The sequence below is a fragment of the Nyctibius grandis genome, chromosome 7 (assembly GCF_013368605.1).
Source record: "Nyctibius grandis isolate bNycGra1 chromosome 7, bNycGra1.pri, whole genome shotgun sequence".
In the NCBI taxonomy this organism is placed as follows: Eukaryota; Metazoa; Chordata; class Aves; order Nyctibiiformes; family Nyctibiidae; genus Nyctibius; species Nyctibius grandis.
This window is the reverse complement of record NC_090664.1, coordinates 29,852,494-29,879,615: the sequence shown is the minus strand read 5'-3', so window position 1 is coordinate 29,879,615 and position 27,122 is coordinate 29,852,494. Positions and strand designations below refer to the sequence as shown.

Sequence of the window (27,122 nt, the reverse complement as noted above, 5' to 3'; positions counted from 1 at the left end):
TGTAAGTTGAATTACTTGAATTTTAAAATCAGATTTGACAAATATGGAATGATCTTGCATTCCAGTGGTGGTGATAGCCTTGATGAGGACCTGGCCAAAGAGAGGTCAATCCAAAGAGGGGTTGTCTGTTCCCGTCTCATTGAGTACCTGTTACAAAACCCATCATAGCTGATTTATTAGTACATGGGCCTTCAGTGTCCTGGGTGACTTCATCTGCGGCTGTGAGGAAGCACTCAGAATCACAGAGTAAGTGCCCAGAAATTAATGCAGAAGGAGTTTTGTTTCTGAAAAGTTTTTACTTAAACTTTACCTACCAGCACAAAGGAATTGTAGCAATGGCAGGAATAGCATCTGTATTTCCAGGATAATGCATGCTTGCTTTTACTGAGAGACCATCCTTCATCTTCTGGCGGTTCCCTGTCAAGTTCTGCAGCAAGCAGCTTTTCTTCACCAGAGGGCTGTGGCTGTCAGTGATAGTGAAACCTTCAGCATGTAAGCAAGTCGCTGCCATTTGATAACAGTGATCCATTGTGCTAGGTTGCCATCCTCTTTATGGACTGACCACAAAAGCAGGATAAGAAATGCAGCTGATGGGCTTCATGATTCCTTTCTGATAGAACACAGTAATGGAAAAAATGGGGTGTGTGGAAAGGAATTGTTTCTATCCAAATTTTGTAATGGTTGTTCACCCCAAAACCTGCCCTTGTCTTCTCCAAATTATAGTTATTTCCCTTCCTCTGTTTTACTTTCTCTGGCTTCTCAGATCAGTTTTCGTACCTTTTCTGGTTCCCTGGGTTCATAGGCCCAGTGTCATTCTGCATGCATTATCCAGCCAGTCCTTGTCTACCTTCCGTTACTTGAGCTCAGTTACCTTCCAGCTCCTTGTCTGTTCTCTCTCCATCATTTGGCTTCTATTTTATCCCTTTCTTTTTCCTGTCCCTCACCTGTAAGTCCTGGTTTCAGCTTCTCTGTCCAGCTACTTAATGTCTGTATGGTGGGTGTTAAGAGTTTGTTCAATACCAACAGTATCTGTGCACTGTTTTTTTTGTGCCACAGTAATCAGCAGTTTCTGGAAGGAGAAATTTTCTGGGGCAGTTTCTGTTCAAACTGTAAAGCCCTGTAGAGACAGAATTACTAGCAAATGTAGCTGCCAGTTCCAAGCATGTAAACGTTTTTTCCAGGGGACTAGAGGAGCATGTCCCCAGCATAAATGTTTGGCTTGTTCTTCCAAAGCATTGGACAACAGAGCTTCCCAGGTAAGAAGCTAAAATAATGTGTTTTAGCATGTAAAATGATTTCCACCCCCCCTTTCATTTTAATCTCATTCTTAACTCTAATACTTGTACTGAAATCTCTGATGGGAAGGGGATAGGAGAGCTGAATAGTAGACTTCAAAGAAAATTTGACAAAGCTATAGGCAGCTGAAAGCAAGCACTTAAGTAACAGAAATAAAAGTATCACCTCTCCTGGGCAGCTGCATTTGTTGTGAGTAACATAGGTAACAGTAGCTCTGCTCAGCATTTTGAATTGTTTCCCATAACATTTGACCGTAAACAAGTACATAGCTGTTTACAGTTTCCTTGGCTTGTCTTAGCAATTTGGATTGATGTTTTCTTGTTCCAACAATTAATAGAATGATTTCTAGCATGTATTTTTTAGTATGTTGATACTGTAAACTAGCCAAATACTTATATTCATAGTTTTAATTGGTTTTGATAAAGGAAGATGGAATATGCTTTTAAGTTTAAAAAAAATTTTTTTCCTTGTTTAGTTGTGAGCTATTAAAATTAAATGCATTTATTTAACACAACTAGGAGTTCTTTTTAAAAGATTTACATTTAAAAAAAACTAAAAATGAGTGTATAGGCTTAAGATCCCAAGCAAGCAAATGAATTCTGTATTACCTCATTGAAAAGCTTTCACTTTGGGTAGTTGAAAATTATTTTGCCCTTGAATTGAAATAGATGGGTGTCAGGATTGAATCTGTCTAGCACTGAAATAGGGAATGCTTGCTTTCTTATAGTGGGTCTCTTAAAAAATTACAACTCCCCAGGTCTCAATATGAACTTTGTAATGACAGAGTGTACCTTTTTTATCACCTCCTAACAAGATTTCACAGAATCACAGAATGTTAGGGATTGGAAGGGACCTCGAAAGTTCATCTAGTCCAATCCCCCTGCCGGAGCAGGATTGCCTAGACCATATCACACAGGAACGCATCCAGGCGGGTTTTGAATGTCTCCAGAGAAGGAGACTCCACAACCTCTCTGGGCAGCCTGTTCCAGTGTTCGGTCACCCTCACCGTAAAGAAGTTTTTCCTCATATTTATGTGAAACCTCCTGTGTTCCAGCTTGCACCCATTGCCCCTTGTCCTGTCAAGGGATGTCACTGAGAAGAGCCTGGCTCCATCCTCATGACACTTGCCCTTTACATATTTATAAACATTAACGAGGTCACCCCTCAGTCTCCTCTTCTCTAAGCTAAAGAGACCCAGCTCCCTCAGCCTCTCCTCATAAGGGAAATGTTCCACTCCCTTAATCATCTTTGTGGCTCTGCGCTGGACTCTCTCTAGCAGTTCCCTGTCCTTCTTGAACTGAGGGGCCCAGAACTGGACACAATATTCCAGATGCGGCCTCACCAGGGCAGAGTAGAGGGGGAGGAGAACCTCTCTTGACCTGCTAACCACACCCCTTCTAATACACCCCAGGATGCCATTGGCCTTCTTGGCCACAAGGGCACACTGCTGGCTCATGGTCATCCTGTTGTCCACTAGGACCCCCAGGTCCCTTTCCCCTACGCTGGTCTCCAACAGGTCTGCCCCCAACTTGTACTGGTACATGGGGTTGTTCTTGCCCAGATGCAGGACTCTACACTTGCCCTTGTTATATTTCATTAAATTTCTCCCCGCCCAACTCTCCAGCCTGTCCAGGTCTCTCTGAATGGCTGCGCAGCCTTCCGGCGCGTCAGCCACTCCTCCCAGTTTTGTGTCATCAGCGAACTTGCTGACAGCGCACTCTAATCCCTCATCCAAGTCATTAATGAATATATTGAATAGAACTGGTCCCAGAACCGACCCTTGCGGGACTCCGCTAGACACAGACCTCCAACTGGACTCTGTCCCATTGACCACCACTCTCTGGCTTCTTTCCTTCAGCCAGTTCACAATCCACCTCACTACCCGATCATCCAGACCACACTTCCTCAGTTTAGCTGCGAGGATGCTGTGGGAGACCGTGTCAAACGCCTTACTGAAATCGAGATAGACCACATCCACAGCTTTACCATCATCTATCCACCGGGTTACGTCCTCATAAAAGCCTATCAAGTTGGTTAAGCATGACTTCCCCTTGGTGAAGCCATGCTGAGTGCCCCTAATGATCCTCCTATCCTTGATGTGCCTAGAGACAGCACCAAGAACAAGTTGTTCCATCACCTTTCCAGGGATGGAGGTGAGGCTGACCGGTCTATAGTTACCCGGGTCCTCCTTCTTGCCCTTTTTGAAGACTGGAGTGACATTCGCTTTCCTCCAGTCCTCAGGCACCTCTCCCGTTGCCCACGACTTAGCAAAGATGATGGAGAGTGGCCTAGCAATGACTTCCGCCAGCTCCCTCAGCACCCGTGGGTGCATCCCATCAGGGCCCATGGATTTATGGACGTCCAGATTGCTTAATTGGTCCCTGATCCAGCCCTCATCTACCAAGACAGATTCCTCCTCTATCCTGACTTCTTCTGAGGCCTCAGGGGTCCGGGGCTCCTCAGGACAGCCTCCAGCAGTATAGACAGAGGCAAAGAAGGCATTCAGTAACTCCGCCTTCTTTTTATCCTCTGTCTCCAGGGCCCCCACCTCATTCCTCAGTGGGCCTACATTGCCTCTAGTGTTGGCTTTACCTGCAATGTATTTGAAGAAGCCCTTTCTGTTGTCCTTGACCTCTCTTGCAAGGTTTAATTCCAAGGAGGCCTTAGCTTTCCTAGTTGCCTCCCTACATCCTCTGACAACAGACTTATATTCCTCCCAAGTGGCCAGCCCCTCCTTCCATGATCTGTACACCCTCTTCTTCCACTTGAGTTTGCCCAGCAGTTCCCTGTTTAACCATGCAGGTCTCCTGGTACCCTTCCTTGACTTCCTACCTGCTGGGATGCTCTGATCTTGAGCTCGGAAGAAGCAGTCCTTGAATGCTAACCAACTATCTTGGGCCCCCTTACCTTCTAGTACCCTGTCCCATGGGATTTCCCCTAGCAATTGCTTGAAAAGGCCAAAGTTGGCCCTCCTGAAGTCCAGGGTTGCTATTCTGCTAGCTATTCTGTTCCTGCCACATGAGATCCTGAACTCTACCATCTCATGGTCACTACAACCAAGGCTGCCCTCAACCTTCACCTCTTCAACCAGATCCTCCTTGTTAGTGAGGATAAGATCCAGCAGCGCTCCTCTCCTAGTTGGCTCATCCACCATTTGCATCAGAAAGTTATCATCAATGCACTGGAGGAACCTCCTGGACTGAGGATGGCTGGCTGAGTAGGCCTCCCAGCAAATATCAGGGTAGTTGAAATCCCCCACAACAACCAGGCCCTGTAATTGAGAGACTGCTCTCAACTGCCTGTAGAAGGCCTCATCACCGTCCTCATCCTGATCCGGTGGCCTGTAATAGACACCCACAACAGTATCACCCCTGCCAGCCTGCCCCTTAATTCGCACCCACAAACTCTCAACTCGCTCCTGATCCGCCCCTGGACAGAACTCAATACATTCTAGCTGCTCACTCACATAAAGAGCAACTCCACCACCTCTCCTTAGTGGCCTGTCTTTCCTGAACAAGACATAGCCATCCATGACCACATTCCAGTCATGCGAGGCGTCCCACCAAGTCTCTGTAATTGCCACTAGATCATAGCCCCCCAACCAAACATGGATTTCTAACTCCTCCTGTTTATTCCCCATGCTGCGCGCGTTGGTGTACAGGCATTTCAGGGGGCGAGCTGAGCACACCGATTTCACCCCAGGGGGATGGGAGGCCTCCTGGTCTACCTCAACACTAGAGCGTTGCCCCAGTGGTGCAAGCCCAGCTACTACCCCATCCCCCTTCGAATCTAGTTTAAAGCTCTCCGAATGAGCCCTGCTAATTCCTGTCCCAGAACCCTTTTGCCCCTACGACATAAACCTTTCCCATGTATTACGGTCACGCCTGGTGTCTTATAAAACCAGCCATTAGCAAAGAACCCAAAGCCCTGCCTGTAGCACCAGTCTCGTAGCTAGGCATTAATAGAGAGAATCCTACTATTCCATCCCACGTCATCACCTGAAAATGGAAGGAGGGAGGAGAAAACAACTTGTGCCCCAGACTCTTTCACCAACCGTCCTAGGGCCTTGTAGTCTTTCTTCATCCCCCTCAGACTACGGGATGCAGCTTCTTCCCCACCTGTCTAGAAGATCAGCAGGGGGTAGTAGTCTGTGGCCTTCACCAGGTTGGGGAGTTTCCTGGTGATATCCCTGATTCAGGCTCCAGGCAGGCTGCAGACCTCCCTGTGATGGGGGTCAGCTCTGCATATTGGGCCCTCAGATCCCTTTAGGAAGGAGTCTCCAACCACTAAAACTCTTCTCTTCTTCCTTGTGGAGGAGGTAGCTATACGCCTGTCAGGTTTTTCTGACTGTGGTGGGACCTCTGATATAGGTTGCCTCTCCACCACATCCCCATTGGACTGGCTGTATTCCACTAGGGCTTCATATCTATTGCTCAGAGGCACCTGTGGAGGCAAGGTAGGCAAGGAGGGCACTCGCCTTTTGCCACGGCCATAGACTTGCCTCCACTCACTCCTCTCCTCTCGGTTATTATTTTCCACCTGAGAGGGGCAGAGTACAGGGGTCCCTCGATCCTGGGAGCTCTCCGGCAGGTGCTCCCATTTTTGTTGCAGGGAAGGCAGAGCCTGGCTCCACCAGTCTATCTCCATTTCAGCCTCCCGAATGCTCCTAAGCCTTTCTACTTCGGCTTGAAGCCTTTCAACCTGGCTTTGCAGCTGTGCCGCTCGGCCGAGCAGATTACCTACCTGCTCACAGCGCACACAGCCCCCTGTCACCGCAGAGACGCTGTAGCATTCCCTGCAGCCTGCGACCTGCACCATCGCCTCCTTCCGTGGGAGCTCTGTCTGGGTTCCCACATCCATTTTGGTCTTCTTTCTGCCAGGTAGATACCATTGTTCTTACACTGAGCTGGGAAATACCTGTTGGTGCCACCCCTGGTTCACAGCTCCTTGGCACCTTCCTCGCCTTGTGCACTGGGAGTGAGTCAGCACCCTCCCCAACGAGCTGCAAACTGCTGCGGCCTCTCCTGCCCTGGGACACACACAGTCACTGCTGACTCACACAGTGACTGCTGACTCTCCCTGTACCCTCTGGCCAGGGACTAGTCCCTGCCCTCCAGGAGGCTTCTTATCACCCAGTCAACAGGGGGCGGTGCGTTTAAATTGCCCGCGGTGCCTCCGGCTACGCCCCCTCCTCTCCTGATTCATTGCCGGGAACCTCCGGGTCCGGGGTGGGGGGGGGAAGCAGCTCGAGGCTGATGCTCGGGGGGGGGGCCCAAAGTACGAAAACCGCCCGGTTAAGCCCGATGTCGCCCTTGCCCCCGCACTAACCTCAAGTCGCTGTCGCTGCTGCTGCCGCTGTCAGTTGTTTATTTATTTATTTCTATTCTGAAGGGACCTACTGCTTGTTTTTAAGAAGTCTTGAGTATAACTTGTTGTGAGATAATGCCAGGCTGCTTTAACATTGTTTTAATAGATACAGTCTTGACTGGGAGATAAAGATTGCTATCAGAGTCTTTGCACTGGACACAAACCAAGCAGTGGTTTGAACCACTGGTATAGGCCAAGGGTATCCTGGGCTGCATTAGGAAGAGTGTGGCCAGCACGTTGAGGGAGGTTATCTTCCCCCTCTACGCTGCCCTAGTGAGGCCACACCTGGAGGACTGAGTCCAGTTCTGGGCTCCCCAGTTCAAGAAAGACAAAGAACTACTGGAGAGAGTCCAGCGGAGGGCTACAGAGATGATTAGAGGACTGGAGCATCTCTCTCATGAGGAGAGGCTGAGAGAGCTGTCTGTTTAGGCCTGGAGAAGAGAAGACTGAGAGGGGATCTTATCAATGCCTACAAATACCTTAAGGGCAGGTGTCAAGAGGATGGGGCCAGTCTCTTTCTCAGTGGTGCCCAGTGACAGGACAAGGGGCAACGGGTACAAACTGAAACACAGGAAGTTCCATCTGAATATGAGGAAAAAATTCTTTACTTTGAGGGTGACAGCACTGGAACAGGCTGCCCAGGGAGGCTGTGGAGTCTCCTTCTCTGGAGATACTCAGAATCCACATGGACAAGATCCTGTGCAACATGCTCTAGGAGAATCTACTTTAGCAGGTGGGATGGACTGGATGATCTCCAGAGGTCCCTTCCAACCCCACCATTCTGTGCTTCATCGTGGGCATCAAGCTGATGAAAACAAAACATATCTTCTAGTGCTCATTTTGTTTTTGTAATATAATCAGGATGTAATCTGTTTTCTCATGGACTAACCACACATACAAAATTACTTGCTTTGTCTGTATTTTACTAGAGACATTTTCTTATCCTTATGTTTAAAATGTTTTTATTAGATGATAAAGTTCTCATAATTTCTCTATGATTTAAGTGTGTGAAGTGTCAAAACTAAGTATCACAACTGAAGCAGGATATGAAGAATTGTGGTAAATGCCGGTTATTAAAAAAGAGTTTTCAGAATAAAATAGTTTTGGGTTGGTTTTTTTTTCGTTTTCAGAGTTGCTTCTAAGGAAAGTAGAACAAGAAAGGGATTTCTGGGATTTAAAGAAACAGAAGTAAAGGCTCAGTTAGGCATGAATGAAAAATTTCCTGCTTGACCAACCTGATCTTCTGCTATGACAAAGTGACCCGCTTAGTAGATGAGGGCAGGGCTGGATGATGGACAAGTCTATCTAGACTTCAGTAAGGCATTCGAACACTGTCTCCCACAGCATCCTCCTAGACAAACTGGCTGCTCAGGCTTGGATGGGGTGGACTCTTCGATGGGTTAAAAACTGGCTGGGTGGCCGAGCCCAGAGAGTGGTGGCGAATGGTTCAACTGGCAGCCAGTCACTAGTGGGGTTCCCCAGGGCTCGGTTCTGGGGCCGGCGCTGTTCAATATCTTTGTAGACGATCTAGACGTAGGGATTGAGCGCACCCTCAGTAAATTTGCAGATGACACCAAGCTGGGTGGGAGTGTCGATCTGCTGGAGGGTAGGAAGGCCCTACAGAGGGATCTGGACAGGTTAGATAGATGGGCCGAGACCAACGGCATGAGGTTCGACAAGAACAAGTGCCGGGTCTTACACTTCGGCCACAACAACCCCATGCAGCTCTACAGGCTGGGGGAAGAGTGGTTAGAAATCGGCGTGGTGGAAAGAGACCTGGGGGTGCTGATCGACAGCCGGCTAAACATGAGCCAGCAGTGTGCCCAGGTGGCCAAGAAGGCCAATGGCATCCTGGCCTCCATTAGGAATAGTGTAGCCAGCCGGTGTAGGGAAGTGATTGTCCCTCTGTACTAGGCACTGGTGAGGCCGCACCTTGAATACTGTGTCCCATTCTGGGCCCTGCGCTTCAAGAAATATGTTGAGGTGTTGGAGCGAGTCCAGAGGAGAGCGACCAAGCTGGTGAAGGGTCTGGAGGGTCTGACCTATGAGGAACGGCCGAGAGGGAGCTGGGGTTGTTTAGCCTGGAGAAGAGGAGGCTCAGAGGTGACCTTATTGCAGTCTACAACTACCTGAAGGGAGGTTGTAGTGAAGTGGGAGTCGGCCTCTTCTCCTGGGCAACTAGCGCCAGGACAAGAGGACACAGCCTCAAGCTGTGCCAGGGGAGGTTCAGGTTGGACATTAGGAAGCATTTCTTTACAGAAAGGGTTATTAGACATTGGAATGGGCTGCCCAGGGAGGTGGTGGAGTCACCATCTCTGGATGTGTGTAAGAAAAGATTGGACATGGCACTTAGTGCCATGGTCTAGTTGACACGGTGGTGTCAGGGTAATGGTTGAACTCGATGATCCCAGAGGTCTCTTCCAAGCTGATTGATTCTGTGATTCTGTATTTTTTCCCCTTTCAATTGAATAGTTAGTTTGGAATTCCCCAACCTGGTGAAGGCCACAGACTACTACCCCCTGCTGATCTTCCAGACAGGTGGGGAAGAAGCTGCATCCCGTAGTCTGAGGGGGATGAAGAAAGACTACAAGGCCCTAGGACGGTTGGTGAAAGAGTCTGGGGCACAAGTTGTTTTCTCCTCCCTCCTTCCATTTTCAGGTGATGACGTGGGATGGAATAGTAGGATTCTCTCTATTAATGCCTAGCTACGAGACTGGTGCTACAGGCAGGGCTTTGGGTTCTTTGCTAATGGCTGGTTTTATAAGACACCAGGCGTGACCGTAATACATGGGAAAGGTTTATGTCGTAGGGGCAAAAGGATTCTGGGACAGGAATTAGCAGGGCTCATTCGGAGAGCTTTAAACTAGATTCGAAGGGGGATGGGGTAGTAGCTGGGCTTGCACCACTGGGGCAACGCTCTAGTGTTGAGGTAGACCAGGAGGCCTCCCATCCCCCTGGGGTGAAATCGGTGTGCTCAGCTCGCCCCCTGAAATGCCTGTACACCAACGCGCACAGCATGGGAAATAAACAGGAGGAGTTAGAAATCCGTGTTCGGTCGGGGGGCTATGATCTAGTGGCAATTACAGAGACTTGGTGGGACGCCTCGCATGACTGGAATGTGGTCATGGATGGCTATGTCTTGTTCAGGAAAGACAGGCCACTAAGGAGAGGTGGTGGAGTTGCTCTTTATGTGAGTGAGCAGCTAGAATGTATTGAGTTCTGTCCAGGGGCGGATCAGGAGCGAGTTGAGAGTTTGTGGGTGCGAATTAAGGGGCAGGCTGGCAGGGGTGATACTGTTGTGGGTGTCTATTACAGGCCACCGGATCAGGATGAGGACGGTGATGAGGCCTTCTACAGGCAGCTGAGAGCAGTCTCTCAATTACAGGGCCTGGTTGTCGTGGGGGATTTCAACTACCCTGATATTTGCTGGGAGGCCTACTCAGCCAGCCATCCTCAGTCCAGGAGGTTCCTCCAGTGCATTGATGATAACTTTCTGATGCAAATGGTGGATGAGCCAACTAGGAGAGGAGCGCTGCTGGATCTTATCCTCACTAACAAGGAGGGTCTGGTTGAAGAGGTGAAGGTTGAGGGCAGCCTTGGTTGTAGTGACCATGAGATGGTAGAGTTCAGGATCTCATGTGGCAGGAACAGAATAGCTAGCAGAATAGCAACCCTGGACTTCAGGAGGGCCAACTTTGGCCTTTTCAAGCAATTGCTAGGGGAAATCCCATGGGACAGGGTACTAGAAGGTAAGGGGGCCCAAGATAGTTGGTTAGCATTCAAGGACTGCTTCTTCCGAGCTCAAGATCAGAGCATCCCAGCAGGTAGGAAGTCAAGGAAGGGTACCAGGAGACCTGCATGGTTAAACAGGGAACTGCTGGGCAAACTCAAGTGGAAGAAGAGGGTGTACAGATCATGGAAGGAGGGGCTGGCCACTTGGGAGGAATATAAGTCTGTTGTCAGAGGATGTAGGGAGGCAACTAGGAAAGCTAAGGCCTCCTTGGAATTAAACCTTGCAAGAGAGGTCAAGGACAACAGAAAGGGCTTCTTCAAATACATTGCAGGTAAAGCCAACACTAGAGGCAATGTAGGCCCACTGAGGAATGAGGTGGGGGCCCTGGAGACAGAGGATAAAAAGAAGGCGGAGTTACTGAATGCCTTCTTTGCCTCTGTCTATACTGCTGGAGGCTGTCCTGAGGAGCCCCAGACCCCTGAGTCCCCAGAAGAAGTCAGGATAGAGGAGGAATCTGTCTTGGTAGATGAGGGCTGGATCAGGGACCAATTAAGCAACCTGGACGTCCATAAATCCATGGGCCCTGATGGGATGCACCCGCGGGTGCTGAGGGAGCTGGCGGAAGTCATTGCTAGGCCACTCTCCATCATCTTTGCTAAGTCGTGGGCAACGGGAGAGGTGCCTGAGGACTGGAGGAAAGCGAATGTCACTCCAGTCTTCAAAAGGGCAAGAAGGAGGACCCGGGTAACTATAGACCGGTCAGCCTCACCTCCATCCCTGGAAAGGTGATGGAACAACTTGTCCTTGGTGCTGTCTCTAGGCACATCAAGGACAGGGGGATCATTAGGGGCACTCAGCATGGCTTCACCAAGGGGAAGTCATGCTTAACCAACTTGATAGGCTTTTATGAGGACGTAACCCGGTGGATAGATGATGGTAAAGCTGTGGATGTGGTCTATCTCAATTTCAGTAAGGCGTTTGACACGGTCTCCCACAGCATCCTCGCAGCTAAACTGAGGAAGTGTGGTCTGGATGATCGGGTAGTGAGGTGGATTGTGAACTGGCTGAAGGAAAGAAGCCAGAGAGTGGTGGTCAATGGGACAGAGTCCAGTTGGAGGTCTGTGTCTAGCGGAGTCCCGCAAGGGTCGGTTCTGGGACCAGTTCTATTCAATATATTCATTAATGACTTGGATGAGGGAATAGAGTGCACTGTCAGCAAGTTCGCTGAAGACACAAAACTGGGAGGAGTGGCTGACGCGCCGGAAGGCTGCGCAGCCATTCAGAGAGACCTGGACAGGCTGGAGAGTTGGGCGGGGAGAAATTTAATGAAATATAACAAGGGCAAGTGTAGAGTCCTGCATCTGGGCAAGAACAACCCCATGTACCAGTACAAGTTGGGGGCAGACCTGTTGGAGAGCAGCGTAGGGGAAAGGGACCTGGGGGTCCTAGTGGACAACAGGATGACCATGAGCCAGCAGTGTGCCCTTGTGGCCAAGAAGGCCAATGGCATCCTGGGGTGTATTAGAAGGGGTGTGGTTAGCAGGTCAAGAGAGGTTCTCCTCCCCCTCTACTCTGCCCTGGTGAGGCCGCATCTGGAATATTGTGTCCAGTTCTGGGCCCCTCAGTTCAAGAAGGACAGGGAACTGCTAGAGAGAGTCCAGCGCAGAGCCACGAAGATGATTAAGGGAGTGGAACATCTCCCTTATGAGGAGAGGCTGAGGGAGCTGGGTCTCTTTAGCTTAGAGAAGAGGAGACTGAGGGGTGACCTCGTTAATGTTTATAAATATGTAAAGGGCAAGTGTCATGAGGATGGAGCCAGGCTCTTCTCAGTGACATCCCTTGACAGGACAAGGGGCAATGGGTGCAAGCTGGAACACAGGAGGTTCCACATAAATATGAGGAAAAACTTCTTTACGGTGAGGGTGACCGAACACTGGAACAGGCTGCCCAGAGAGGTTGTGGAGTCTTCTTCTCTGGAGACATTCAAAACCCGCCTGGACGCATTGCTGTGTGATATGGTCTAGGCAATCCTGCTCCGGCAGGGGGATTGGACTAGATGATCTTTCGAGGTCCCTTCCAATCCCTAACATTCTGTGATTCTGTGAAATCTTGTTAGGAGGTGATAAAAAAGGTACACTCTGTCATTACAAAGTTCATATTGAGACCTGGGGAGTTGTAATTTTTTAAGAGACCCACTATAAGAAAGCAAGCATTCCCTATTTCAGTGCTAGACAGATTCAATCCTGACACCCATCTATTTCAATTCAAGGGCAAAATAATTTTCAACTACCCAAAGTGAAAGCTTTTCAATGTGGTAATACAGAATTCATTTGCTTGCTTGGGATCTTAAGCCTATACACTCATTTTTAGTTTTTTTTAAATGTAAATCTTTTAAAAAGAACTCCTAGTTGTGTTAAATAAATGCATTTAATTTTAATAGCTCACAACTAAACAAGGAAAAAAATTCTGTGATTCTGTGATTCTGTGTGATAATTCTGCTGAAGTTGAATAGGGACAATTTTAGTTATAGCTTACCCTGAACTGGAATTTACGCAGAACTGGAAAAACCCAGGATTTAAATCAAATAGTTTTCATTTTGTGGAGTTTTTAAAGATGTATTTCAGGCAGCTGATTTTTCGCTTCCCTTAAGCACCTCTGTGTGCTGGTTCTGTTACACTGACACCAGCAACCCCCCATTGGAAGGTCCCTTTTGCTCTAACAGGGAACTTGAAAAGGGCTTTGGAATAAAAGAGAATCAAATATGAGAGCTTGCATTTTTTATGTGCTTTCATATGCCAATCAAAAGATTATATTCAAAGGTTTAGGGTGAATTTCTAATGCTTGTTTTACTCTTTGACCTACTGGTTATCTTGTTTATTAACAAATGGCTTATGAATGAGTTAGAGCTCAGTCTCATTAATGAGGAGTTTGTGGCTTGTTCAGCAATAGGAAGTTACTGCGTTGTGTAGCCCAATTTGTAGAAATACAGCTTATTAGCTGGTAACTATTTATGAGCATTTGGACAGGAATGGTGAGAAGTGACATGTTCCTTCATGGTAGTCTGAATCTAGGTCTCTTTAAATAACAAATTACCTGGGTACTCAGATTATTCCAGTGTGTGAAGAACTGACCTAATTTGCTTATTTCTCAGGTTTGTGCCATTAGTTATATTAGACTGCATGATTATTACAAGTGGTATAGACAAGATTCATTTTTATTTCAAGTATACTTCTAGCTGTAAAAAAAGTCAGCAAGCAAAAAATATATTTATAGGGTTTTTTTCCTAACTTCTTGTTTGTTTAATAATCTTGGATGGTCATCTTATACTTGGCTGTATGACAGTAAACCATCAAGGTCGAACTGCAAGTTTGTGTCCTGAATGACCTGATGTAGGTTTATTACGGTTATGATGCACTAATCTTTGTGTTTTCTTGGGGTTTTTTTGTTGGTGTTTTTTTTAATAAATAACTGTAAAGTATGTTCAGAAAAGAGTCTTTCTGATACATCAACAATATTGCAGGGAACAGTCACTGGAAGAGGGACGGCTGAAAGCTTTCTTATTTTTTTTTTGAAATGTGCACAGATGTGTGCTTTGTGCTCCCTCCCATACAGTCATGACGCAGTACTTATCAAATGTGAACTTAAAAATACAATTTGAAATTTAGTACCATATATGTTTACACCTTGTAGAGTAACAAAATAATTTTAAGTAATTGTGTCTGAACATTGGAAGTAGGGTTCAAATTGCATTTATTCTTTGAGGAATTCCTTGATTTGTTTCTTCAATTTTTTTTTTTTTTCAGCTGTATCCTCTAAGAAAATGCCTGTATTGTGTAATAAGAACTTTCTGCCCATCTTCAAGCTAGGTAGACAGGGATTAAAATTGTTATACTGAAATCACTGTCACATTTAATGGATCTATGTGCAAGGCTAAGGCTTTAATCTCTTCAACAACTGGATGCTTTAAAGGATACATGTTAGATTTTTTTTTTTTTGTCATGATTTGCTTGTGTTCCTTAGTATGATTGTGTATGCCCCAGTCTCCTTCATGCTCAGTACTTGGCCATGTGAGGGAAATGGTGTCCCAAACGCTTTCTGTTCTTCTTAGCTGCCCTGTTAAATGGAGTGTTTTGTTACTGCACTTTTTTTTTTTTCCCCCAGCATAGCACAGTATTCCTTTTCTACTTCATCTTCCTAACTGAAATATCTATATTGCTGCCCTGAATGGAGTTCAGTGTCAGAGTATATTCACACCAGTGTAGTGGCTGGGTCTTCAAGCACATATTTTCCTGATACCAATCACTTGGCACCATTTTCTTTGCATAGCAAATTCCCTAGCTTATATTAGTTGCATCAGTCTAGTGCCCAAGAGACAGGATCTGCTGCTTCTTTGAGATAACTTGGTAAAATAGGTGCCATCAAGGCATCTGTTTCAGACTTCTTCCTCACTACACAAATTGTATCTGCTTTACTAGGATTAGCATACCTCTTGCCTATCTGCAGCTCATTTTGGTTATGTTTGATGCTCTGTGCTTCTCTGCTGATTAGCAAGAAGGTGAAGAAAAACTTCTAGGAAGCTAGCACAGCTACCTCTTCCTGCTGGTAGTAGTAGTGGCTTTATTTGAGTTTGAGATGGTAAATAATTGGCCATAAAAGGACAATCTTGTAGAAAAAAAAAAAAGCTATTGGGATTTCAGGATTAGCTTTAGCAAGTGGTAGATGAACTGTGGACTTCCTTGTGGTGAAGAGGTGGAGTATCATTTAGTTTGGAGGATTCTTCTGCCCATGTACTCTCTGCCACTGGCTGCTTAGTTTGGCTGCTTTGAAGCTGAGTTAGACGTCTGTGCTGGCAAGCCTCTTGTCTCCTGTGTCTGGAGGATGAATAAGAAATGGCAGATTTCTTTTTATATGTCCATCCTTGCTTTCTCATTTTTTTGTCTGATGGTAGCTGGAAAGCTAGGGTACTTCAAATTCAGGGCTAAGGACAAATGATGTGAGAAGGCATTTCTATTTCTTCACTGCATTGCATGTTTGGCTTAAGCGATCATATCAGCTCCAGGTACGCAGTCAGATTCTTCAGCAAGTTTTCATCTTTCTCTTTCTCATCAATGAACCAAGAACCCGTTCTTTCTGTTACTGTCAAGAACCTACTGACCGCCAAAATATACATACATATGAGGTGGCTGAGAGAATTTCAGATTCCAGGGTTCCATGATTCCTTTCAGGATATCAGAGCTTCAAGGTTTTGGTCAGCCTAGAGACATATTAGCCTATCAACGCTCTCCCATTTAATGCTTTCACTGTCTAAATTTTACAGTGAGAGGCTATGTTCTCCAATATTTGCAAGCTATTTGCGACAGAAGTCAGTCAGCTAGATCTCTGAGGTGGAATTGTATAGATCTTTTTTTTAATAGCATGCTCCTGGGGAAAGCTCAGAAAGCCAGGCTTCATTTAGATTAAAAAAAGGATATTTAACTTTTTAACTAGGAGAAAGCTCACAGCATCAAGGAGAGGCAGCAGAAATGAAAGATTTATATGCAGCACTGTCCCTGCTTTCTGTTTATTCTTGTAGCCAGTCATCTCAATCCACATCTGTCTTCTGATCTGGGCATTGTTTTTCTCTTATGTTTTTAAAGGGGAAGATAAAGATTATTTCCCTGTTCTCCCCATTCTCCAACATTCTGATGTAAGATATAAATCTTTGTAGATGTACGTGTACTTACCAGAATGGTTACCTGTTTGCTTTTTCATCTCTGTGGAGCCAGGTTTCCTAATTGCCATTGCTTCTACAGGGAGAATGAGGAAGTTCTGGACATTTTTTTTTTTTTGTAAAGATGAAGTATCTCTTCAGACTCCTTCAAAGTTTCTTCCAACATGGTGCCTGCATTGCACCTTTCATCAAGAGATTAGTCTCCCAGTTCTCTAAATCTAGCTCGTCTGTGTTAGAAACTCAGTCATATTAGGGCTCTGTCTTTCTGGATGTGTTCTACACACAGACCCTTTTGGAAGTCTGAAGTGTTTGTCTGTTGTTGAAAGATCAAAGTATTCAGCCGTTTCTGAGTAGCAGTTCTCTGAATATGGGTAACAAGCTGTGTCAAGACTTGCTATGAAGCCTTAAAGGTGGATCCTTCTTTTGTGAGTGATACCAGAAACATCACAAAGAAAAGTCCACAGCCTGCAACAAAACTCCATCCAAACCTCTTCACCAAGCACTGTCATCTCTGTACTGTGAAGAGTGATGTGAAGTGATTCTCTACCACAGAGCTGCTTTGCAAGAGCACTAGTGATATATTGAACTACTTGGAGTTAACCACAGAGTGCATGTACTTGTAAGCTGTCACTCAGAAACAGAAGTTACTTTCCAGCTGATGAAGTTCTTTGAAATGAAAGTGAATTCCATGTACATTCACTTCTCCTTACTTGCCCTTCAGATTTTTAAAAATTGTATCTCTAGCTAAGTTAAAAATGAAATGGGGCCGTGCATGCTTTGCATTATATGCCAGTGTACTCAGCATGAGCAAGTGTGGGACTTAAGCCCAAAGGAAAAAATTATCCAGTCTTAAGGAAGTGTCTGTACCTGTTGTGTGAATTTGCACATAGTCTATGTCCTGATTTGTGAGCATTCTGAGACAATGCTTATAGAGGTAAATACTCTCTTTTCACGTAGAAATTGTCCAGGAGGAATAAATAAGTGGAGGAATCCCCAAATGAAATGCTTTGTTTTTTTCTTAAGGAGCAGGTCAAATGGATAATGGCTTTAGTTGCATTTGACCTTTGAAATATGTAACTTTTTGCAGCAGACATCTTTGCAGCAGACAGCAGAAAAGATAATTCCGTCTGCCTGAAGGAATCTGTGATAATTTAGCCTGCAGAGAAATGCTATTAAATGTATTAAATAAGTTTTCAGAGATGAGCAATGCATATTGATTGCCAGTTGTTTGTGAAGGCTCTTTGCTTTTATGATGAATTATCACTGGAAAACTTTGGTTCAGTTTAAGATCAAATAAATTAAACTGTAGGCTTCATAGTCACCAGTTTAAACCAGTTATAGGCCAGAAATTGCTACAAATTGTCATTCTGACTATTTTTGTTTGCATCAGTTATTATAGTGCTTGTTTGTAAATGAGGAAGCTTAGTAATTAAATGAAGTCTGGTGTCATATTCAGGTTGGCGAATAGGGCAGATACTTTGGAGAAAGTACCTAATAAGCAGAAAGAAGCTTTAGTGCTCCCACTTCAAGGGAAGGCAATCCCATATGCTTGTAAAATCCTCCAAAGAGGACTTAAAATGTCTGTGATTCATTTTATATGTGAAGATTTGAGCAGTTATCCATTCGATAACTTATTATCACTTCACCTAAACTTCTTTCCAGCAGATTGCCAAACTGAGGCAGCAGCTTCAGCGCAGTAAGCAGAGTAGTCGTCACAGTAAAGAGAAAGAACGTCAGTCACCTCTCCATGGCAACCACATAGCAATCAGTCAGACTCAGGTAAGTAGATAGTTGTTTATATTAACAGCTTCCTACCTTATCAGGGTTGGGTGAATAGCCTGCTGTTTCTTCCTGTCTGTCTTCTGTTTGTTTTCTTATGTGGTACACTGAAACACTTAACAACCTGATACCATTGCGTCTTCACTGAGATTTATCTGATAGTCGTCATATAATAAAGAAGCATACAATAAAATAAGTTGCAGCAGGATAGCAACTAAAATATATTAAGATGCTGTAAAAATTCTGAGCATGGCCAGATAAGACTGCATTTCCAGCAATACATACTTGCTTCCGAGACTAAATTTTGTGGTACACTTTCAAAAGTCTCTGCTCCTCTGGAAGGCATTTGCTTAACAGTTTTGCAACCCAGTTTCATCTGAGGTTGTTAAAAAAAGTCAAAATAGAAAATGAAGGAAAAGTAAGTACCAAGGGTAAGCATTCTGGATTGGCAGCCCAACAACTGATCAGTCTGTGAGCAGCAAGCAAAACACTAACTGGCTTGTTACAGTCTTGTAATTCACCTTACCATGTATTCATCAGTAAAAGACAGCAACGCTGTATCACCAGAGATTAAAGGGAAAAATCTCATTTCCTTGTCCCATTTTAGGAATCTTTCTGATACTTTGCTTATTGGTTAATTCCTGGCCAGAGAGGCAATTGCCACATGACATCAAGGAAAACAATATTGTGGTGTTTACTTTCTAAAAAGAAAGTGATAATTCACTTTGAATTTAAACTCAGCTGAAATCAAGATGATGCTTGCCCCAGTGCCCCATCCCTGGTGACTGGTGACTAGAGGATCTGTCACAGTACAGGATAAAAGTCTTTCTTCATAGTTTTGTCTAGGCCATACCTGTTTGTTGCTACAGTAGTCCAGAATCATTGTCAACACAAGTTCCTGTCTTCTAGCATGAGAGTTTGTGGTTGCAGTAGCTGTTACAGGACAGTTGTTACAGTATATTTTGAGTTTCCATCATATTAAATGGAAAAATTGCTATCGTCACCAGCGTTCTTGTTCCAGACACTGTGACTTACCCTAAAACCTCAATCAGACATAATCTTTAAGATGCAAAATCTTATGTCCAGATTATGTTGACAATCATTCTCATGTTCTATACCAACGGGCATTGTGATGACAGGACTTCTCTCCAGCCATCAGTGTATGGATTTGATATCCTCCTCTCTCAGAGGTTAAGCTCAGGCTCCTTGTCTGACATCTTCTGTTTTCTGTTGTCTTATTACTTAGTGATTTTTTTGAAGTGATGTGTGGATTTAGGCAAGTTTTAATATAGCTAATCATTCTAACAGTAGCCTGGCTAAGTCAATTTTTGTTTTCAGGTCATTTTCATGTTTCACAAAAATATAAAAATTTGCCTCTGATCTGAGTATATCTATATTTCTCCTATTATAAAGATGCTGACACATAAGAATAGCTTTGGACAAATTACCTGGCCAAATTACCAAGCCATGAAACAGATTCTCAGCAGGGTGCAATGGAAGATGCCCCATGCAGTGTCTGTTCTAGCCATTACAAACTGCCAGCGAAATTGAAACCCAATTATGAATTCTAAAGCTCAGGCAAGGTTCAGTCAGTGACTTCCTGAACCTTAAGCGACTTGTAGAAAGCAGTTAATCTTGTTTCACTTGACAGTGCAGACATTCGAGTCCTGATTAAATTTCACCTATGGTAGATCCTTAACTTGGACCCCATGTTACTAACAGGCCACTATTTGAATTCCTGAAATGTTGGTTCTGTCATTGTATTTCCTGACTGCCTTTTTAAATAGCTACTGTTTCAGAAAGAAGAGGTTGAGCCATGATGGCTGATCCTTTATGTTCCTCCTTCTGTTCGGATAAAATCTTGTGGTTAAAACCTAATCTTGCGATGAAGACATACAGGAAATTGATATTCTTCGTGAAACTTTTATGCTTCTGTAATAAAGGATCCCACTACATTTTGTGTAGAAAAGGGTTTTATTTTCCATCTCGAAGTAAGCTGTTGCAGGTACCTGTGCTGCTCTTTATAGTCACAGTAAAAATAGTCTTTGACAGAGATTGAAATCCACCTAGGACATATGCTTTGAAGGAACATTCTTTAGTATGTGGAGCTCACTTTGTCATGGCTTGTGTGACATTTTGATTTCTCAAGGTGTTCTCTGATGAGACCGGTGAAGTTTTCAGTTCTGGCACCATTGTGGAAAGCCATCTTGCAGGCAGTGTGTTCTGTCGGAGTCAGAGAATGCCTCCACACAAGTGACATGCACCTTTGGAGCTGCGCATTGTGCAAGGTTCATTTGACAAGAACTCAAAAAAAAATGTTTACATTTTGTCTTAATCACCCTGTGATTCTGTGAACAAGAGGAAAATATATTGGGAAGTGAACACTGTTCATGGCTGTCAGTATAGGTGCATCTATGCTGTGTAGCTGCTGCCAAAGTAAAGATTTTGAGGTTGACTGCACAAGATGCATGTGCCCTCTTGTGAATGGTTCCTGTTGGTAACAGAGCTCCACTCCAAAATGTTTTTCTGAAAACCGTACTTGTATTTATTTACATGCTTGATTCGGAAACTCCAAATGATTTAAGACCTTGACATGAAGTTCTGAAAAGCTATAAGCTAATGAAATTAACGGTTCAGAGTGAATGCTTTATTTTTAATTCACTAAAGCCATCCAAAAGAGAATAAAAGTGCATTATTAAATGAATATTTCGGTTGAGTGGTTAAGCTTTAGGAATGTTGGGAAATGCCTTTTGGATCCCAGTTAAACCATCAGCATCAGCACCCCATGTGCTCCCCATCCCCCTATTGTGTATTCTGTAGCCTATACATCTGGAAAGTACATCTACCTGCCTACTTACTGATAAGTGAAGTAGTAGAATGCTTTTATCATAGAACACTTCTTTGAGTTAAGTAGAGGTGATTTTAGTGGCTTTTGATTTATGCAAGCATTTCTTTTTATTTAAATTTGCCTAGTAAAGATGGTCTTGTAGATGGCAAAATTAATACACAGCTGCTTACTTTTTAGGTTTTTTAGTACTGGTCTCAGACTTTTGTCTTTATTCCATTTTCCATCTTCAAGTCATGTTGCTCTCTACCTTCTAGGCTTCTATTTCCAGATCAGTCCCTATGCCACTGTCAAACATTTCAGTGCCAAAATCAACTGTTTCACGTGTGCCGTGTAATGTAGAAGGAATAAGCCCTGAACTGGAAAAAGTATTCATTAAGGAAAACAGTGGAAAAGAGGAAGTATCCAAGGTAAGCTTATATTAATGTGTTTATGGTTGTTTTTTCTTTGTAATGTAAGCACATGGGAAACCTTTCTCATGAGAAACCTTCCTTGTGGCTGAAATTACAATAATTTTTCTTCAAAGAACTGTTGGTTTGAAAATTGTGTTTCAGTGTTTTAGGGTGGTGTTTGTTTTTTTGGTACTGTGTCTTTTTTTTTAAGGGCTTCTGGCCAAACATGCTTTGTTAGAATGCGCTTTCTGTAGAGAACTTGAAACTTTTTGTGTGAAATGCAAGTGCTTGAAAATTTAGATACTTGAGGCTACAGTGTTAAGTAATTAGAGGTTAGAGAAGATTAATTTACTTGCTCCATTTTGCATTCTTTTTCTTAGGCAAGACTTAAGTTTCCTGTGCTATGCTCCGCTTTTTGGTTTTAATGCTTTTCTTCCATAAACCAAATGTGAACCATTTTACTTCCATGAAACCACTGTGATCTGTCATGGGAGATCTCCATATGGGAAATACTGACAAATGGAGCAGCTTTGCATATGTGGGAGAACTGGAGCATTGGAATTGTCATTGAGAAGCGCTGGAGTGCTTAGATGACACGTAAAATGCGAAATACTTCGTTTACAGACACTGTTTCCTAAATAGCCGATGAAAATTTTCTGCTGTGGGATAAGCTACTGTTTTTTCTCATCTTCTCTAAGATGTAGGTTCTTTTCTTGTGAGTGGTCATGTAATAATAATTCAATGTACAAGTCAAGCTATAAAACTTTAATCAAAGGTTTAAGATTCCAAAATCTGGTATTTGTGGTTCTTCATTTCAGCAGTAAACTTAAAAAACTTTGGAATAGTCTTGGCTTCTCCAGAGACTTAGTTGTGTGGACAAAAGCAGTCTTAAGAATAAAATACTGTAGTAGTAGTAGTAGTAGTAGTAGTAGTTTTATGCTAAGTTTGCTTTCCTAAGACTGTCTCATACCTTTAGAAGGGGTGTGTGTTGTAACAGGGGAATAAAGAAGAAAACAAACACACAAACTGAAACAGAAAGCCCAAATCAATAAACCATGTTGCATCATCTCTAAAGAGAGTATAAAAAGGTATGTATTTACAGTGCCACCTTTGATGTTGCTATGGCTAGGGTTGTAATCTCCTATGGTTAGAGGACATTTAATTTCTTTATCAGACAAATGATCTTCATAAATGTTGTCCTTGGGCTTTAACAGCTTATCACTTGGGATGCAGAACTCTGTCCCCGAAGTTGCTGAATGTACTGGCTCTGATCGAGCAAAACAGTTAAGCACATACTTAAGTGCGTTGTTGGACTGGGGCCAGAGGTGCTCAGCAGTTTACGCAACCAAGGCAATAGTGAACCGTTCCTGCGAACATCTAGCTGGGGAGAGTATTCAGACACAAAAGCAAGTAATAAATTAGACATTGCCCTTGAAGTTAAGTCCATCTTTGTGGGCAGAGGGTTGTTTCCTGCTATGTAACTTAATTTCTATGAAGTCTGGTCTACTGGGACCTAAAGTGGGACTCCTAGCACTGTCTTTGAGCTTACTAGATCTCATCGCTTACTTATGGAAGATCATAACGAGAGTAATTTACTCAATCTTACTGCTGGTGAACTTTCTCCTAATAGAATGATTTAGCTTCTTTTTAGCCTGCGGGAGTTGGGGCAGCTAGGTTAAAGGTTAGGAATTACTGAACAAAAGATAAATGATAGGAAACCAAAATTCATTGGTTTCACTGCTAGTGAAACAATTTGTTTTTCTTTCAATTTTCTGCTGCTCTTTCTTGCTGTAACATTCTGTATTTTTTGAAAGTATTTTAAAATAGCAATCAAAAGTAGTTGGTTGCTTTGGGTGATGCGTGAAGGATAAATTATTCTATATACTCTCTTGTAAGATGGGTGTGCATCTAGATCTTCAGCTGGTTTCTATTAACCTGTTTCCATGTTTACTTCACAGTTTTAACAGTGCATGTTCAAACCTTAATTTTCATATTAATCTATCTATCCAGCTGCATAAAACACTTTGTGCCCTGTTGTGAATCTGTATTCATTTGCCAGGAAAGATTTGGGGAATAACATACAACCTGCTAAAAGCACTGAGAAGGAATATTACCTTTATTTGAGGTGCAGCTCGCTACCTTTTTTTTTTTTTCAAATTTAGGTCCTACATTAGTAGCTTTCTGATTTCTTCCATTTCATTTCAATAACCACATTTGGGCTGTCCCAAGTAAAATAAAATGCATTGTAGTTCTGTTAACTTTTAAAATTTTAGTCTACTGTTCTTGAATTTTTTTTTCTATTAGTCTCTCATCTCTTCAGTATAAACCTCTGATTTTGTTTTTGTTTTTTTAAACAAACTTTTTCTTAGTTCATAGATTGAAATTAGACTAGGTGACATATAGGACAAAAATAAGCTCAAGGTTAAAGCAGTTTTATGGATATTACTTGAATTACTTTTTAAATTTAGCCTCCAGTTAAAATAGGTAACCAGTGAAACTTTCCTCCCAGTTTCATACTTCCTTGCTTAGCCTTCAGACACACAAACCAATTTCATTTATTTTTTAGACTTGTTTTTTTGGTTTTGTAGGGTATGATGTTACATACTTTCTGTTTTCCCTTTTGCTGACTTGAATTTTTGTAATCCTACTTAAAAAAATGTATGAATTGATTTGGAATATGTCTTCTGTCTTCTCTTGTGCTGACTTAGTTCTGTTAGTTCTTTGAAACACTCTTCTTTGCTTTTTTAATATTTTAATGATAATAGAAATTGTACTTATAAAAGTACAGTTACTTATAAAAGTAAAAAATTGTAGACATTAGTCTTGTTGGTTTTGTTTCACAAAGATAGTTGATGATACAGTAATGTCATTATGTCATTACCTTTTAGAGGGGTTGCACTGTAAGTCATCAAAACATTCCAAATATTTCATTCTTCTCAGTTTAGCCATGTGTATGTATATTTTTTCAGATCATCTTGCTTAGTTAGCTGAAGTTGTTACCTTTTTTCTTTCATAAAACTAAGTTAAAGTTGGCTTTTTTGAGTCACTTCTTACTTGCCTCTTTCTCCTCAGATCTATTAATAAACTTTTAATTCATTTTCTAATGCATTTATTCAAAGATCCTGGAGATATTTTCCTTCCTGTTTTATAACTTGTTGACTAGCTTTCCAGGAAATTAGTGTGCCTCTGTTCCCACCATAACTTGTAAGAGGGAATCAGCTTTTTGTGAAGTTGTGATAGTTTTTGTTATTTATCCTGTTGTCACTCCACAACACAAACGTTGGAGACTTTGGTACAATAAGATGATGGACTTCCTGTAGGGAGTGGGGGTAAGAGATTTTCTTCTTACATAATACATTGCAAAAATAATGAAAAGTGCCGTGTAGCAGGACACAGAAACGGTCATAGGCCTCCTGTTAGGGGAAAAAAAATTACTAGAACTATCTTTCAAGTATACAGAAGTAATTAGAAATGAAGCAATTTTGACAGACTATCACACAATATAAGTAAAATGGTTAATGTGTTTCTTGTTTGATCTCTAATGCTTCTGGAAATAGATATTAAGATGGTTTTATGTACCTATCAGAAAACTTAATCCTTTAATAAAAGGACTGTTTTTCTAATTTGCAGAGGTGCAGAGGATCCTTACTTATATCTTCATATCCTTCATCTGAAAAGTCTGTTTTTTTCCAAGTGCTCCTTACAAGGATACATTATGGTTTTTTCCACTTGCATCTTATCTAATGCATTGATAACTTCATTGATGCTAGGAGGAAGAAGCACTTTCCTGTGTCTGCCTTTGTGTTCCAGTCTAGAGAACAGTTTTTAAATCAAAAGCATTGAATGCTTTGCTCTCAAGAAGTTACTTCCCAAATAGATGTAAGGCTTGTGAAGAACAGATTATTTTTAAGGCTCCCAATGGTATATTATATCATAATAGCATTCCTGATGCTACTAAATAGGATCTTGTTTTTTTCCAGTGAAAAGACTGATACCAAGAACAATATGGTGAATTTTAACAGTGTATTGAGAAATGCATGCTGTTGTCAAATGGAGCATTTCCATACCTTTGCAGGGAGGTGAGGGTAGTGTGTAACTCTGGCTGAGAACACACTGTCCCATAGGGGTTGGCAAGTGTCCTGTCAGAATGCATTTGGCATAAGGTTAGTACACGACTGGACATTCTTGCAAAACAAAACAAAACAAAAAAACTAAAAAAAAAAAAAAAACACAACAAAAAAACAAACCAAACAAACCCCCCAAAACCAAAACCCCAGTATATAGAATGCAGTAATTTCTAGTTGTTTTCCATGCATTGAGCACTTTGAAAACTAATAGCAGCTGTACCAAATTAGTTACCCTATTTCTTATGTTCTAAGGTTCTGAGGACTTCAGTTTTTAGAATAGTTTAGGCATGACTCATGGAAAGAAACGTCTAAAGTATTTTTTATGTTGATCAGGTTTACGTTGATCAGGTTTAATACATAAAGTTTTAAAAAGGTGGAATACTTTCATATTTTCATGAAGTTTTTTGCACTTGGCAAAACTTGGATTCAGTATTCAGGGAAAGATAAATACAGAAGCACAGTAATCTGCAATAGGCAGGCATTTTCTATGCATTAAAAGTTATTTTACTTGGAAAGAGTGATAAGTATTTAGCTTTTTGTACTTGTGTGTATATTTAGAGGTATGTCTAAAAATATGGATAACTTTTTTTACCTTGAATTTTAATTCAGTGGAGGTTGAAATATGTGATTTGGGATATGCTTCCTGACTACATAAGACTACATTGTTCCTGCAGGTGTGGAAGAACATCTGTGTGATCCTGAAGTCTTTAATAATGTGATTACTTACTGGGTTTTTCCCTCCTTGGAATCCTTGCTTTACCCATTACATAGAGCATAGTATAGCGCTTAATGAGCAGCTGTTCAGTGTTCTTGTTTTCTCCTCATTAGATATATCCTAATGCTCACTATTAAATCTTGTTTTGAAGTCAGAAGTCTGAACTTCTTCCTGGGTTTTTGCTTCTATATAGTAGGACAGTGTGTGAAATTTTGTTCTCTTTTTATCACACCTGTGTGACAAGAAAGATGATACTGTCTGCACTTTATGGATGGACAAACACAAATCTGTCAGGCTTCTATAATGTGATTCTTCAAGTAACTCGGGATACTGCATGCCATTTTAGGAGTTTGAAGTGCAGCTCCCATAGTCTCCTTCTGCATCTGTGAATATTGAAGACGTCTGCAAATCAGTCCTATATAGACTGGGCATCCAGAGAAGATACCATAAAAGAGGGAGGTTGGTTCAGATGACTTCCAGGCACCTCAAAGAATTTTTGTGGCAGAGATGGAAATAAAAACGCTGTTTTGCTTAGCAATTATTTTTTTGTTTACGTTAATTAGGAGACACCTTTCTTTCTACAGCTTCAGTCTTGTTTTCTACCTCTCTTCTGTCTGTGTAGCAAATGATATAATGCTTCAGGTCTGTGTTGTGCATTGGATGAGTCATGGCCTGTTGGGGGTGATGGGAATAGCAACCTGTAGTCGTGTTGTAACGCATATGCAGTGTGAACTGAGCTGTTGAAACAGACCACACAGCTGTGTCCAAACTTTTCAGCATTTCATGTAGCAACTCTAATGTTCTCATTAGAGTGTGTTTCTTTGCTCTTAATTGAAATGTGAAATGGTACTAAGTGGAAGGCTCATAAGAAGAAAAGGATCTTCCTGCTCTGCTGCATCTGCCTCTGCATAATATGTGGTGGTTTTGGATAGACTATTGCTGACAATGGGAGAATGCGATACTCGGCCAGTAGGTTTCACGTCCTCATTGCTAGCAAAAGTGTTGGGTTGAATTGTAGGCTCTGGAACGAGCTGTTATAGTTTTGGAATATATGGGGAAGAGGAAAGCAATAAAACAAAAATGTTCACTTGAAGTGAGAGGGAAAAAGACATTAATTTTTTGTAGCTAGAACATTTAAACTGTTCTCTATAGCTTGAA

At 42.7% G+C, this 27,122-nt stretch overlaps 1 protein-coding gene across 4 annotated transcripts in view; it reads left to right on the top strand.

Annotated features, from left to right (window-relative positions):
- Positions 1 to 27,122, top strand: part of GLCCI1 (glucocorticoid induced 1) — a 68,348-nt gene that overhangs the window by 31,355 nt on the left and 9,871 nt on the right. For 2 of the 4 annotated variants that reach the window (XM_068405331.1, XM_068405333.1), the window contains exons 4-5: positions 17,772 to 17,885; positions 20,988 to 21,140. In XM_068405331.1, coding sequence (XP_068261432.1) covers positions 17,772 to 17,885; positions 20,988 to 21,140 — 267 coding nt within the window. Of the gene's footprint in view, positions 1 to 17,768; positions 17,886 to 20,987; positions 21,141 to 27,122 lie in introns of all 4 variants that reach the window. The other 2 variants (XM_068405330.1, XM_068405332.1) reach the window with 1 other exon arrangement.